The 13757-nt window shown below is 33.5% G+C and overlaps 2 protein-coding genes across 5 annotated transcripts; one reads left to right on the top strand and one right to left on the bottom strand.

Annotated features, from left to right (window-relative positions):
* Window positions 1–600: 600 nt before the first annotated feature.
* Window positions 601–5452, bottom strand: LOC106619807 (ubiquitin-protein ligase E3B). Of its 2 annotated transcripts, none has more exons than XM_014238076.3 (12): window positions 5105–5450; window positions 4796–5041; window positions 4671–4741; window positions 4435–4616; window positions 4075–4359; window positions 3920–4015; window positions 3428–3860; window positions 3098–3269; window positions 2913–3031; window positions 2459–2838; window positions 1596–2393; window positions 601–1541 (listed from the first exon to the last, which is right to left on the bottom strand). In XM_014238076.3, exons 1-12 carry the CDS (start codon window positions 5263–5265, stop codon window positions 1257–1259), a joined length of 3228 nt encoding a protein of 1075 aa, XP_014093551.2. In that variant the 5' UTR covers window positions 5266–5450; the 3' UTR covers window positions 601–1256. The 2 variants fall into 2 exon arrangements, with proteins under 2 accessions (XP_014093551.2, XP_014093552.1); XM_014238077.3 differs by having other exon boundaries at window positions 1208–1530; window positions 5105–5452.
* Window positions 5453–5843: 391 nt separating this feature from the next.
* On the top strand, window positions 5844–13693 carry smg (sterile alpha motif domain containing protein 4 smaug). Of its 3 annotated transcripts, XM_014238067.3 has the most exons (7): window positions 5847–6275; window positions 7741–8471; window positions 8548–9412; window positions 9476–10178; window positions 10230–10449; window positions 10523–11237; window positions 12064–13693. In XM_014238067.3, the coding sequence occupies exons 2-7, from the start codon at window positions 7807–7809 to the stop codon at window positions 12103–12105; spliced, it is 3210 nt and encodes a 1069-aa protein (XP_014093542.1). In that variant the 5' UTR covers window positions 5847–6275; window positions 7741–7806; the 3' UTR covers window positions 12106–13693. The 3 variants fall into 3 exon arrangements, with proteins under 3 accessions (XP_014093539.1, XP_014093542.1, XP_014093540.1); XM_014238064.3 differs by lacking the exon at window positions 12064–13693 and having other exon boundaries at window positions 5844–6275; window positions 10523–11981; XM_014238065.3 differs by lacking the exons at window positions 5847–6275; window positions 12064–13693 and adding an exon at window positions 6541–6997 and having other exon boundaries at window positions 10523–11981.
* Window positions 13694–13757: the final 64 nt, after the last annotated feature.

Below are 13757 nucleotides of genomic sequence, written 5' to 3'. Positions count from 1 at the left end.
CGGTTTTTCTAACTGGTTCAAATTTATATATTGTAGATAAATCTAGTTGTAAACTAGTATTTTTCGCGTGTTGTATCATTTACTAAAATATATTGATGATTTGAGGTTTTAGTTTACGTATTTATATACATATGTATGTATGTTCATGATTATATATATATTAAAAAGTTATATTTTACTTCCAATTTTGAGGAATAACCTGTCACTATAAGTTATTTAATGCGAAGAACAACCTCCAAATCAATGGCGGACACTATTAGAGGAAAGAGATAAACGTACTTACAATTTTAAACAGCCAATAAAAATTAAGTAAGGTTACATTAAATATAACCAGGGTTGCCAAAACTTATGAAAACCACGTACCGATATCCTTTATATACGGTATACTTGAAAATAACTTTAAACATCTATAATCATTAAAATGAAATCCTAACCACGGCCAGAACCGAATTATACCAACTGATTTAGTGATAAGTGATTCGATTTCACAGTACCTTCAACAGTAAACATTCTTGAAATTAAAATTAGTTATCCTCTGTTTGAGTATAAAAAATATGGCACTTTTGACAACGGTGGGTTTATTTGGAAAAAGTCTCCAACTTTCAAATAAATGTTTTTTATTAACCTTTTTATGGTTTTATTGATATTTTGCCATTTTAAATACATACTATTTATACATAAGTTTTATTAATATTATACAATACATACATATGTATGTGTAGAGAAACCGAATAGTATGTAAAAATTTTATCACAGTTATCTAAAATTTTCAAACTCGTTACAACAACTCCTCAACTGTGAAAATAAAATCTGAATACCGGGTATAAGTTTCAAAAGCGAAATTTCACTGAGTAATTGCCGCCAAACTGTTGATCATCCAACTAGGGACATCTCCGCCTTGTGTGAGTAAAAATTCTTCCCTTCCTTATACCTTTGGATAACGTAACTGCGGCGGATCCAGATCCGGATTCATATCGAATTAAGAATTGTTTCAGCAAGATATTATTCAAAAAGTAAAACTTATAGGTTGACCTTTGAATTTTATCAGATACTACAAGTATATATACATATACACGCATAAGGTGAATATAATAAAAATTTCAATTGAACCTTATCTTATTATTGCAGCGAATCGAAGCGCTCTTCAAAATCATTGCATACTTACATACATATATGCAATTTATATTGGTGTAAATATTTATGAAGATACAGTTTAGTTGCATATTTAATTTAGAAGTTAAGTTCAGTTTATAAATTTAGGACAACTCAAATCCGGTATTGCTGCTAACGGCGTAACGTAATTTGTCGCGCAACGTGGACTTCTTTTGGTAGTTTGGCAACTTCAATAAATTAAAGCAGGTTGATGATGTCGGTAAGCGATTGAGGGGGTCTTTCCTACGTATGGTGAAGAATCCACGTATAACACTACCTATAGTGTCACCAGTATCTTCGTCATCACTAACTTCAACACAACGAATAGAAAAAGGTGGTTCGAGATTCGCAAATCCAAGTAAAGGTGGTTTGGAACAACTAGTTACAAACTATAAAAAGATCAGTAATCATTCATATGCATATTTATATATAAAATATCGAACCTTAAGAAACAGTTTGCGCTCTTCTTCCGTAAAATCTTTAGCCAAGATATCCCATAACCAACCAACAACACGGTGTGAATCATGAAATCCTCCATAATACTGCGTATGTTTTCGTAGATCTCGCAAATCTAGTGGCACAGTATCGCCAGATATGAGCCGCTGTAATTCCGGAGGTGAAAATAGGGATAACCATTCTGGATTGACGATACTACGAAATCCACGATTAAAAGCCTGTGTTTGTTCCCGTATTTGCGTGTTCATATGGAAATAGGCCATATAATGTATATATACCAACTTATTGCTGTCAGTAACAGCACGAGCTTTTCCCCCTGGATGTAATTCATGTGTAACAATCTTTCCCATTACATCTTGATCTACCGAAAATGTTAAATTCAAGTCAGCCACGTCTTGTTTATAGTGCTTAATGAATGTAAGACTGCGATAGAGCTCATTGTCTAATGAGGGCAGCTCATCCATGCAAGAGTACAACGCCTGATGTGTTTGTCCTAAGAGCTGGGAGAGAAAGAAGGAAGCGAATGGAACATCCACAACTATACCTTCATATACTGCTTTTCCCAACATTCGACCCACAAACTCAAATAATTGTAAATGATTGTCCTGCACATATGATATTGGCGAAGGATATAAGCGCTGATCTGTGGTTGTTTTAAATAAATTCAGCGATGGATCAAATACTTTCTTAATAGTTTCCTCTAAAAACTCTTTGAAAACGCCGTCTTGATCAATACCAGCCTCGTGTAAACCTTGTTGATTAATAAAACGCACACGAATCACGCCCTAAACGTTGTTTTGTTATTTATTTCAAAATTAAATAGAAATTCACTCATTTCATAATTACTCACTTTTAGTGCATGAGGCCTAAGCGCAGCTAACTGTCGATAACCATCCTCCACAATTCGGTCACGATGAACGACGATTAAAGCAGATCGTGGTGATGCGCACGCACTCTCCGTTAGACCCATGACAGCCTTTTCGTTTTGCACGAATTTCCGAAACAATTTGACACGATCTTCATGGGGTATGATATGAGGCATTTTCTGTAACAAAATCACTGCGTGCCTTTTGGCTTTCTCCAAATCACTAATAAACGCAGAGGGTTTTACTTCGGGAATTAGCCAGTGATTATTTGGCGCAAATGCTCGGCGGCAATCACGTCGGTACAAACATAACAGCAACGTATGCAGAGACACAAATACCGGACATTGGGTGACATTTTTCGTACCTATTAAAGATTTCAATTAATTACTTAGCAAATTTAACTGAAATTAAAGAAAAAAATTATAATACTATACTTACCAAGTAAATTCTCGTTGATAAGTTTGTAGAGTATATTGTTGAGAAAATAAGTAAGCATGATGAAGTCATTGAGGAGAAATGGCTTTTGTTCTGTATACATTTCATACTCATCTAAAATACTAGAAAACATACATGCACATATTATGTATTTAAATTCTTGTAATTTCAATTCATATTTTACATACGTAACATAATGGGTCATACTATCGCAAAAGAGCATAAGCATTGTGACCTGGGATTTTTGTAAAACGTTGTCTTGCTTTAATAACTCCATAAACTCCTTCATACCACAATTCGGTCCCAGTGATGTGAGAAGTAGCCAAAGATCGTACAAAACATTATCATTGTAACAAATACCTTAAAATATTAAATGTATTAATAACACAATTTTAAAGGGACTTTCATATATATAAACGTATATGTATTGTATATATTATAAAATATATCACAATATTAACCAAAAAAGAATCAGGAAATTATTATTATTATTTATTTATTTCTTTTTTTTTTATTACCTGTTAAAATATCAAGGCGAAGTTGTGAAAGCGTGTTTAATGCCGCATAAAACATGGCACATACCCGAGACACTTGCTCCACTTCGGTACAATCGAGTGTACGCCACGTTCTATTACCTCTGATAAAAGTACCACGAGCTGATCCGCGGTCCAACGCCCGACGAAGTATGTTGCTTGTGGAGGCTTGTACCGGTGGCTGGAATTCTATGCGTTCATAAGTAGCATTAATATCCCTAAGCAAATCAGCCAACAAAACTTTGATACATCGATGACCCCATAACAAATGAAATTGTTTTTTAATCAGTGCTACATTTTGGTTTTGTGCTGAATCTAACGAGGGTGTATGCCATCCAAGTAGTTCATGCCATTGCGTGAATACTCCTTTACTTGATACCGTGTTAGGAATATTTTCGAGAAGTATAGTGGTTGCATTCTATTCAGAAATATCATAAGTATTATTATAATATTAACATACAAACTTCATATAAATACCGTGAAAAGTGGATATGCCAGCTCCTTTGCTTCTATGAAGCTTTCGATTGTAAAAAGATTTACAACATTTCCCAACAATGCAAGCAATTTAGTGCCCTTAAGACAGCGAAATTTAAATACAAAGTGCGACAAATTTTGTATTAATATTAACTTACAGGCATATGGTTTGTAAATTCTGAAAACCAATTACAATCTTCTGCTGATTGAACAAATCGCTTGAGGACATGCATGTTGGTGAGATTTTCCAAACACTGTGGTGTAACAATATTCAAATGAAACACCAGTGCTGGAACGGATAAAATTTCCGCGAAAAAATACGTCAACAAATTACGACTAAAGCTCCCATCGATAAGCGGTCGGGTGGAAAGCGTCATTATAGCTTTAAGCGAAACGGGTTTAATGGAAAGATCCTCCCGTGCTGTGCCTTTTAATAGGATTGTCTGTTAAAAGATAACTTTATTAATATTTAAAAGAAAATCACAGAAGAAATATAGCATAACATTTTTCAAACTTACGCGCATAGTTTTGAAAAAATTATTTTGTACTAATTTTCCCTGAATATTGCAGCATATTTTCTGAAATGCTGGTTGCATTTTTTCGAATTGTTTATTGCGCAGAATACCCCACGACTTTGGTGAAGTGAAAACGATTAAAGTATGCAAATACAGAGCCAAGGAAATGCTGTCGGTATGATTTTCTATAAATTTCCTTAATTACATTTCAATTTAAAAACTTTGGTTATTATATCTACCTGGTTTAATATCGCCCAGCATTAAACAGCATAAGGTCAATAATGATTTGATATGTGCCAACCAAGGCAAGCTAAAATGCAGTTATCAATGTAAATTATTTTATTTAAAATAAATTATTACGCACCTCTTATCTTTGTGCAGACAAAGAGCAGCGTACGACAATTTTGGTGATTCCGATTCCATGGCTTTGTTTAAATAACGACATAAACATTCAAACTTCTCCCGTGATGGTTTCACAACGGGGGGTGTTCCATTTTTACATTCAAAATATGTGAGGAAGCGCCGAACAACCGGATACACAGTATTTGCTGGTAAAAGATCTACGTCCAAGTCGTTATTTTCCGTTATGAATATATTATCAAAGTCATAGCTAAATTCGTGAAAATTATTGTATTTATTTAATAGATATCAAAGTTATAACATATATATTTACAGTATCTTATTGTAATACTGTCTACGAATTACGTATCCTTTCCATTGTGCTTGTATTCTTACAGCTGCCTCTTCCCGACGTTTTTCGTATGCCCGCTCCTCTCTAGCAGCTTTGGTATGCTCCAAGAAACACTTTTTTTCCGAATCAGACGTAACAAACATTTTCTATTTTATATTTTAAATGAATTACACTTTGATATATCACAACTGATTCTTTTAAACTCTTTACAAATCCCTTCAACATCATTTAAACAATTTCACATGTTGGATTCTTTTAAACGTTTTAGTTGTACATATTGTTTTGATAAGAGTGTATTCTGTTTTATCGTGGATTACAGTATAGGTAAATTTGTGGAAAATTTACCATACTTGACAACTTGAGAACGTATAAAATTGGTAGCACTGTCAGTCGATGTTCACGTTACATGGGAAAACAATTAAAATATTTACACAATTTATACAATTAATAGATACATATCTATTTAAATGTAATACACAATATTTACTCATATGTAAAACTGCTCTTTTCACAACAATTTAATAAATAATTATTTTTAATGTATCACGCATAAAATTCCCTATATGTTAATTAACAAAACGTACATGCGATCGTTCATGCCTTTCTTACTCAGTTGGTTAATGCAGAGAACGTAAATTATTTATATTATGATATACGATCTCTGTCAACACTATAAATATGCAACTCTGCACAAGTACGCGAACTAATGTCAAATTAGTAGATGTCTTTTTGTTGAACTTTCTACGAGTGCGAAGGAAAAGTTTCATTAGTTTAGCTATAATTGCAATATCTAAATATGTTGAGGATTTTTAAAGAAGAAGTTCGAAATTGGGATAAATCAAGTGTTAAACGAAATATCTAGACATTTGTTTCTAGCGGTAATGATTGATTAAAGGTTTATTTTGTAAAGCAAAAGACATGCTGCCTATTTGACGACAGGGCGGATTAAACGGAATACATTGCAAAGAAAACACGATGAAATTCAAGGTTTTCTCCGAGTGCGTTTTGTACTGAAATTTTATGTTAACAAAGAAGTATTAAGTCATAACGTAAAGAAAGATAATATTCATAATTAAATCATAAGGAAACTTGAAAAAACTTTGAAGATGGAAAAACGGATAGCAAATTCCTAAGGCAAACAACAACGACAGTGGTGAGTAAAATGATAAAGTAAATAGACTTTGCCAATTATGCATTAACCCCAACAACAGAAGCATTTAGTATAGATTGAAGTGGAGTTAACTGCGCGCGCAGCTCTCCTTTGTACTGTTTTTTTTTTATCGCATGATACTATTCCCCTCGGAAACACTGTAATTCCTCTCCAGATAAAAGTTAACAGTAACTGACTACCCGCAAAATAATTGTGATGGACATCATGTTTCGACACTGAATCAACGCCTTATGAGAATCATGTAAATTAGCTTTTAAGTACCTGCATGCTAAAGAATCCATTTTAGAACATTTTTGGTAACTCGTTGATTCAAAAGTACCGTACACTAAGTCGATTTCAAAGAGGCCTTACTTATAGTTACGCAATATCATTCCAATGTTGAAAAAATAAAATCAGAAAACGCAAAATTTTGTATAATTTTAAATGAGAACTGTTGATTTGTATTAAATGTAGATTGTTCGCAATCTTCCATATGTTAAGTGATAATCAAACGATAGCAAATGCAAATATTGTTAGGATAAGTGTTAATAAAATTTGCCAAATAGTCGTGTAAACAGCATAATTTGCGGGCAAAAACCAAACTGTCGTGACTAGTGACAAAAGAAATCGTCACCATTTTCGAAAGTACTTTAAATGACAAATGACTTTAATTTCCAAGCGAAATTAATTCTCCTAAAATCTAAACATTATTTCAAATAATTTATGTAAGTATGTACATCTTTTGAAACTAAATCCTCATCTTTATCTTCCGGTTTGTGTTTTTATTACAGTTTTTCTTAATTTTTAATTATACATAAAATAATATATAGATGTACTTATGTATATCAAAGTACCATATATATATATATAAAATATATTGTATAATTACCTTATAAAATATATATTTGTAATTGACAAAATTATATCAAAATATTAAAAAATTCTAATTAGTATGCAATGCTATGTAAGGATTTTCAAGAAGATTATTTTGAGAAGTTGAAAATTTTAAAAGTCCTGTCCTGTGTAGGGTAGTTTATTTTTAACTATTGAGAAAACACCACATGCAATGTAAATAAATTATAAAACACCTAGAACTGATTTTTAATTTTAATCGGTAAAAAAAATTGAAGTAAAATTTCTTACTCATAATACAGAGACAGTCAATGCCAAAGTCTAATTTAAGTTAATTTTAAGGAACAAAAGAGACACAGTCAATGCCGGTTAATTACCACCCCGCCTAAATGACAGTGTTTAGAAAATTCACAAATCACAGAGTTTTAAACTACAAACCAAAATGTTTTCTACTTCTTCTAACTCTAATATTCCATCCAATCATCCAATAAAACTTATGTACATATATATAATTTGCCTTAAACATTAGATTTGAAATTTATTTAAATATACTAATTATTACCGCCGCTTCATACTATTTTACTAATTTAATTTTCACAACAATTTCTTCATTTAGAAATTTGCAGGAGATTTTAAATAGAATATATCAAGAAAATAATATATATAGAAGCAAATAGCCATCATGAAATATATTACTACCGAAAAGAGCGGCATTGACCATAATATGTGTGCTACGAATGACGACATTCATAAACGGAATGATTATAGCAGAAATAGTCCAATAACATTTGGTGAACAGGTTACAACAGTAACGAGCTTTTTTGAAAGCTGGAATAATTGCGAACGAACCGTTGTTATGTATGCTCTGCTGAAGCGTTTGAGATATCCTAATTTAAAGTTCTTACAATACGCCATTGATCACGCTTTGACACAAAATTTAGGCTCAGAAACTAATCTGAGTAGCGTTCTCATCGACATGAATGCGAACAATCCTTCGTATTTGAAAAAACTATTAAACGCCTACAAGACGTTGCATTTGAACGACGCAGTGGATGCTCTGACTTCGGGTTCATTAGACAAGGACACCATACCGTGTTATGGTTCTGATTTTCAAATTACAAATTGCGATGAACGTAAATTGTACGAAAAAAAGAAGGAGATATTGGTTGAGGTTTTAAACATGTTACCCCTTTTAAAACCTGGAAATGATGACGCCAAGTTAATTTATTTGGCTCTAATTCCATCGACCGTGCGAGACACCATGCACCAGCGTGTGCCTACCGAATTGGTTCAGCAAATATTCTCGTACATGCTTATACATCCTGCTATAAGCAACGACGATCGAAGGTAATATTTAATTAATATTTAGCAAATCAGACATGCTTATATATTCTATATATTTTTTATAATTAATGTTCTTCAGGTCGTTAAATGTTTGGTTGCGACACTTGGAGGATCATCTTATGGCTGCTGATAAGTTGGTGGAACCAAAAAAAAGAAACACTAGTAGCATAAATCAAAGTTTGGGTGTCAGCTCGGATGCGTCCGTCTCATCTGTTTCGTCCCTTACTTCGTCATCCATATCCAATAATTCCATGTCATCTTCTGGGAGTTTTGCTCCAGGACTTGGAATATCACCATATGCAAAGAGTCGAAATGTTGATTGGCAAACAATTGCTCCTCCAAGCAAGAATCACAATAATCTTCAACAAAACCCTATTTCACAACCAAATTCTCTGCCTGATTGGACCAACTTCATGCGGAATGACAGCGGATTTGCTAACAGTGGTATGAATAATTTGAGTGAAATAAGTTCGAGTAGTAGCGGCAGTAGTTGTACAAATCGACGCAACAGTAGCATTACTGATCAACTCTGTGATAATTTTAATGGTATTAATCTAAACGAATTAGGATCTAGTCAAAATAAATTGGGTTTGTCTTTGAGCATTGCGACAATAGGTGTTGATACACATGCGAAGGAATCTTCATTAGTGAATGGTGTAGCTGCAGCAGTAGCCACCACAAATACCAATCCAAATCCAGTAATATCTGGCCTCTTTAATAACAATAACAACCCAATTATAAATATATTGGGTAGCAGTGGTCATAATGAGAGCAAAGTTTGCGAGAATAATAGTTATAGTAATTCCAACAACGACGAGCACGATACATCGTTTTCAAAAAATGGCACAGAAATCATCGACTTTGAACCGCATATATCTATAAACGTTGATGATCAATGTATAAATGACTCTTTATCTTCCATTAAGAATGATACAAATCAGAAGGTAATACACTTTTCTCAATTACTATGTTTAAACTTCTATTAACGATTTATTTTATTTATTCAGTCGCTACAGCCACAAATGGCCTACACTTCAATGCCAATGAGTAATTATGAGCAAACGGATATGACTCGCTGGAGTTTGGATGGCAAATTGACTGCTTTAAAGACACGCCGATCTAATAGTCTTACAACGCAAACGATGTCCACATCGTCGTCATCTTCGAATTCCTCCGTAATTACGGTCAACGACAATTGCTCAAATTCAAATGAAAACTTGGCGCAATTTGCAAATAAACCGCGGAGCTTCTCACTTTCCATAGAACACCAGCGTGGGGGTTTAGCTAATAGTGGTTCAGATACGGGTCTGGATGATTTTAAACCAGGTTATATAAAATTTCAAAGCCGAAATGTGGGCATGTCAAATATTGGATTGTGGTTGAAATCTTTGCGCTTACATAAGTACATAGATCTATTCAAAAATATGACATATGAAGATATGCTCTGTATCACTGAAGAATTTTTGCAAGGCTTGGGAGTAACCAAAGGTGCATCGCACAAATTATCAATATGTATAGAAAAACTGAAAGAACGCACTAATCACCTGAGCAGATTGGAGCAGGATTTGGTAAATGGTCAAATAAAAATACAAACTGTAGTGGAGGACTTAGCAAGCATGGTACTTTCGCCAATGAAACCTATCGAATCTGTTGATGGCGGCTCAAATGAAGACAATGTTGCTCATAGATTTTTGAAAGTTTTGGATATAGGTAAGTTTGTTTATTATATTCTGAAATCGCTCCAAAACAACATATTTACAGTTGGCTCGATGGTACAACGTGATACTAACGCACCTCAAGATGAAGAAAATATCAACGTTTTAATGTGGGTACTTGATCGTTCGATACACAATGAGGCTTTTGTGAACCATTCAAATCAACTGAAAGAACTGAAATTTAAACTCTCAAAACATAAAATAGCTATTGGCCACAAGGCACACCACGTCAAAAATGGAAGCTCCGGAAATTTAAATAAATCTAGGTAAGTATTCATTAAATTTTCTACAACTGTCACAGGCGTATGTATTTTTTTTATGTTTAAATAAATCATTCAGATGGAGTGGAAAATCTCGAAAATGTGATATAAAGAACGGAAGTAATGACCGCATTAACCACAGAAAAAATTCAAATGACATGCCTAACTTCACCGCTAATAGTATATCACAAAATCAGCAGCACCAGCACCAGCACCATCACCATGGCAGCCAGACACAACCGGGTGACTACGGAAATGTAGGCATCAGCAACAGTGGAAATAACGGTAGCGCACAGCATCAATATAAAAGTTCGTCATATCCAAACTTCATGAACAGTCAACAACAGCAGGTCAAGCAACCACATCACAATCACCATTCACAATTATCACAACAACAGCAAGATCAAAATACTATTTTGCCCCAACATAGCCACTTTCCTACTTTGCCCCCACAGCAGCAACAACAACAACAACAGCAACATCGAAGATCTCTCAACAATTTAATATTAGTGTCAGGTGGACCTCAACAACCCCAAAAAATGGTTTTTAAACCCGGTCAAGGAATTTTACCCGCAGGGCCACCATCAAGCGATGGTCACTTGCGTCGAACTAGTATCACTGCAGCCATTAGCAACCAGAACAATATTAATGCCAATTTAACTTCAACATTTAAGACGAGTCTAGCGAATGTAACCGGGAAGGCCGATCCTTCACAGCAACCACAGAGCTTATCGCAATCGCAACATCAACAGCAGACCCAGCAATCACAAAAGACAATGGCGGCAGTGGTAATGGTTAGTAGTGAAGAAATTGGTGTTACTGGTATGATTGGTCCCCAACAACCACAACAACAGCCAAATTTATTAAACAATAACACTAGTATGTTAAATAATAACTTGTTATGCCAACAGCAACAGCAAGAGTTGCAGCTACTTGCTGCAGCAGCAGCCGCCGTTGGCAATAGCTGTCGAAATAACAACTTGTTAAATTGTTTGTGCGATGTAAATAGAAATAGTAGCAATACTTGTAGTTGTGGTGTAAAAACTGTGAAAAGTTGTAGTAATATGTCGACGCCATTCAATGAGGTTCACAGCGGTAAACAAAATTCACCATTAGGACCCGCAACAACAATCCCTTTATTATCCAACATGAATTTACAAATAGTGGATAAAGTGCATATGAAAGCGTCATCGTCTAGCTCCGCTACTGTAGCCATGAACGACATTAATAGTTTAGATCAATTGGAAACACTATGCTTGCAAATGACCGAGCAAGCTATCAACTGAATTTCTTAGATTTTATTCTAGTTTGATGAGTACTTCATTTAAAAATACTATATATGCAATTGTAAATGAAATTGTGCATCTCTTAATATTGTATTTGTTGTATTTCGGTTGAAACTTGATATTTGTTGTAGATATTTGGATTATAGCTTTCAATTCGACTCTTACTAACCTGGACGGGGGTAAACTATAATTTTTATTAATATTAGCAAATCGACCATATAAGATAAAAATTAAAATGTAGTTATGTGAAAATATTTTTTTTTTTTTGGCTATTTGCTCTTTAAACTTCATTGACGGCAATTATTTGTTTTATTTATGTATTTCATCAATATAGGAAAATTTTTCAAAGTTCGAGGAACATTTCACATTATTCTAGAATGCGCATTGTGAAGTCAAGAAAAAAATCAAATGGAACCTCTGGAAAGCGAAAAAAGTCACAATTCGGTGAATTTTATGATTATGATGGTCCACCATGTTTTCGTTGTGATCGTTGAAATAATGTAAATGTTTCAATTACAATTTACCAAATTAACCAAAATAGAGCTAATTAGGAAAAAATGCATCGCGACAATGAGACTGACTAAAATTACTTTCTGGTACTAAGATATAAACGATTAAACGCTTATAAACACTATAGACGCTCAATTGTTGACATTTATTCAAATTGAATACACAGGAGTTTCATCAACTTCAGGCAAGTCTCTCGTACGGAATGTAATTGCTGAATTTAATTTTAATTAAAAGAGAAAAGGTAAATATTAAAATATTAGACAACTTTAGATGACACGATGCACTTTGAATATTTTGTCTTATTAATAAACACTGTGCAAAGCTGAACTTTGATTTTAACACTAGGTATGTGTGCATATATTCGCTATACGACAGTAGTATGTAAGATATCAAATAGATTTAAAAAAAAGCTATTGTTAAGCTGAAATTATATAGTCCTACGGCAATATTTGTAAACTTCTTGTCCAGCATATCGACATAATGAAGTAACTTAAGAGTTGTCCTTATATATATATTATTATATATACTGTTATAAGCCTTATGATCCAATGAATGGTGAGCTAAACCTCACGCTAATGAATGCTGCACAAGTTAGGCCAAATTTATATATATAGAGACACACCGCTCTTAAGGCCCGGGCCGCTGTTTATAATTTAATTTGTAAAATCAATTTATTTAGCAATTTTATTTGTTTATATTGTATTGTAATTGTATTTATATTTGTAACTGTATATACGTACATATATATGTTTGCCTTTTAAATGTATGTGACACTAGAAAAATCATGAGCATGGGGAAGATCACTGAACAACAAGTGTACATAAATACACTCGTCTGGCTACAGACGCAAATGTTTACGCCAACCAGCACATAATAAATTTATTGGTAGGAACTGAAATCACTGCATAAGAACCAATTGACTTGAGTTTTTTTTTGTTTTGGAAGAAACTTGGGCACAAAGTTGTGAGCCACTGAGTACGCACTATAGTAAAATTTTATAATTATTTGTTCCGTTAGCACCAATTTATTCAATCCCTAACTGCCGATACCTTGATAAACTTCTTATTGAGTGCATGTCATAGATTTTTATAAAACATTAAAAAATTATATGTTTTGAATTTGCACCTGTCATTCGAAGGCAAAAGCCAATGGTAAAGTTATGCAGAGCAAGGGACGATTACACATGCTAAAGCTTCTAGTTAATTAAGAACTATATTGACAATTTGTGTTGAGAAAACTAATAAAGCAAAGAAAAATCAAAACAAAAAATCAGTCAGGTATATCATGTTAGTTAATTTGTTAATGATTTATTTATTTATAAAGCTGTATGTTAGATGAATAAGAAAAATTAAAAAAACTAACGACATACGAATCTTGTATCTTTGTGTAGTACAATAACAAATTTAAACAGATTTAATATCTAATATCCACATAAATAAAGTATATTTGGATAATTTTCGTGTTTTCCGTTCCTTCTCTTATATCGCTGTCTATGCTGATAGTGAGCACACAAAAATA

This window comes from Bactrocera oleae, chromosome 6, assembly GCF_042242935.1.
Source record: "Bactrocera oleae isolate idBacOlea1 chromosome 6, idBacOlea1, whole genome shotgun sequence".
NCBI classification, from domain to species: Eukaryota; Metazoa; Arthropoda; class Insecta; order Diptera; family Tephritidae; genus Bactrocera; species Bactrocera oleae.
The sequence above is the reverse complement of the archived record's forward strand: the minus strand, read 5'-3'. Positions and strand labels throughout refer to the sequence as shown.